Raw genomic sequence first — 1,815 nt, 5'->3', positions numbered from 1 at the left:
TACTATCGGTAATGAGGTAGCGTTACTAAGTAGGATTCATAGTACAGGGTCTTTTGTCCGATTTTGGAACAGCTTTAAAAAATTGTAAAAAATCTAAATTTGATCGGAATCAGTTCAAACTTTCTACACAACATAAAAACATGTATACGTATTAGAAAAAATTATAAAAATGAAAAATTTTCTCCTTTTCATTTTTGGCGAAATTTGGTCAAAATCCCTGTACTATAGTACAGGGACTTTGACCCAATTTTGGAGCAAATTTAAAAATTCATAAAAAATCCAAATTTGATCAGAATCAGCTCAAACTTGAAACACAACATAAAAACATGTATATGTATCAGGAAAAATTATAAAAATTGCGAATTCTCTTCTTTTCATTTTTGGCAAAATTTGGTCAAAAATCCCTGTACTATAGTATAGCAACTTTTAGCCCTATTGTGGAGCAACTTCATTACTCTAATTTGATTGGAATCAGCTTAAACTTGGTATACAACATAAGAACATGTATATGCATCAGGACAATAGCATATTCAAAGTCCATAACTACTGTAGCACTGATGTTACTTACCATCAGTGAAGTTGAGCGGTATGCTGTAATCCTCAGAATCAAATGATGACAATATGTGATTAGTTCCTGACTGTAACACACACAGCAGCTGGAATCCAAGACATGTGCCCCATAAAGGGAAATAATCTCCTTCATCATTAGCCTATGGATATCATAATGTTAACAAAATTAGATTATATTCAACTGATTTTTGCTGGTTAGAGCATAAATATACACGCGTGTAGGTCAAATTGTTAGTGGTTAATGCAGTATTTTCTATCAAACCTGTTTGGCGAGTTCAAATATTGTTTTGGCTACTTCAAGATAAGCTGATTCCACCAGTGAGCTACCGCCCCCAGGAAAGAGAACCCTATTAATAATAATAATAATTAACACCTTTAATGAGCCACACCTACCCATTAATGGATCCGAACAAATCCTTCAGTTCATCTTGTGTTATATTATTACTTGTTATTGATCACCGTCAAGGAAAAGTATAAGGAGGAGCATAAGAACAAGTGAAAAGGCTATTATGTTAGAAGGAGGGGACACTAATGTATAGTCTACACATAGATACTTGAGTCTACTATCTATGGTCTACATGATGTGAACACAACATCTTTTTGTAGTTAGACATAATGAAACAATTCCCATTAGTATAATACAATGGATACATAATAGGAACAACACGAGCACCTGCAGATTCAATATACTTAACATAAGATGCTGCAATGTATGAATGACCTTCAGTAGTGGTCTCTGATACAATACCTATTGTATATATATACATGTAAAGGAGGTGGTCACTATAGTGTAACTAACCAATGATTGGTCTAAGATTGAGAGAAAAGGAATTAGTTACAATCAAGAGCACAAAAAACAGAGCAGTGATCAGTTTCACCATTTTTGCTGACTCAAGTAGATAATAAATTAGGCTATAAAAATTAATAAGACTATGATAATATTATTCATGACTCAGTCCACTAAAGTAGATAGTACACTTTACTCCAATTATAATTAATAACTACAATGATTTCCTGATTATAGATTAGATTAAAATGCTTGAGGGAGAAGAAATAAGATTTTTCTTGATGTCACTGATGATTATGGTGACAGTGGAAGCAGCTGGTATATATGTGTGATCAAAATCCTATACTGAAATTAGTCCTTTTCTCTCATAGTTATAACTCTAAGTCCTGTTTCTGTTACTACAACTCTCAATATGATTGTGAACTTTACTTGTGAAGGAAGTGGTGAACAACTTTTCT

The 1,815-nt window shown here is 32.9% G+C and overlaps 1 protein-coding gene across 1 annotated transcript; it reads right to left on the bottom strand.

Moving 5' to 3' along the window:
• Positions 1 to 543: 543 nt before the first annotated feature.
• Positions 544 to 1,486, bottom strand: LOC100632551 (gamma-glutamyl hydrolase A-like). Its single transcript, XM_020001254.1, has 5 exons — positions 1,370 to 1,486; positions 1,222 to 1,318; positions 964 to 1,014; positions 833 to 917; positions 544 to 710 (listed from the first exon to the last, which is right to left on the bottom strand). Exons 1-5 carry the CDS (start codon positions 1,449 to 1,451, stop codon positions 561 to 563), a joined length of 465 nt encoding a protein of 154 aa, XP_019856813.1. The 5' UTR covers positions 1,452 to 1,486; the 3' UTR covers positions 544 to 560.
• Positions 1,487 to 1,815: the final 329 nt, after the last annotated feature.

This window comes from Amphimedon queenslandica, unplaced genomic scaffold (assembly GCF_000090795.2).
Source record: "Amphimedon queenslandica unplaced genomic scaffold, v1.1 AMPQUscaffold_13096, whole genome shotgun sequence".
NCBI classification, from domain to species: Eukaryota; Metazoa; Porifera; class Demospongiae; order Haplosclerida; family Niphatidae; genus Amphimedon; species Amphimedon queenslandica.
Note: the sequence above shows the minus strand (reverse complement) of the source record. Positions and strands in the feature narration are given on the sequence as shown.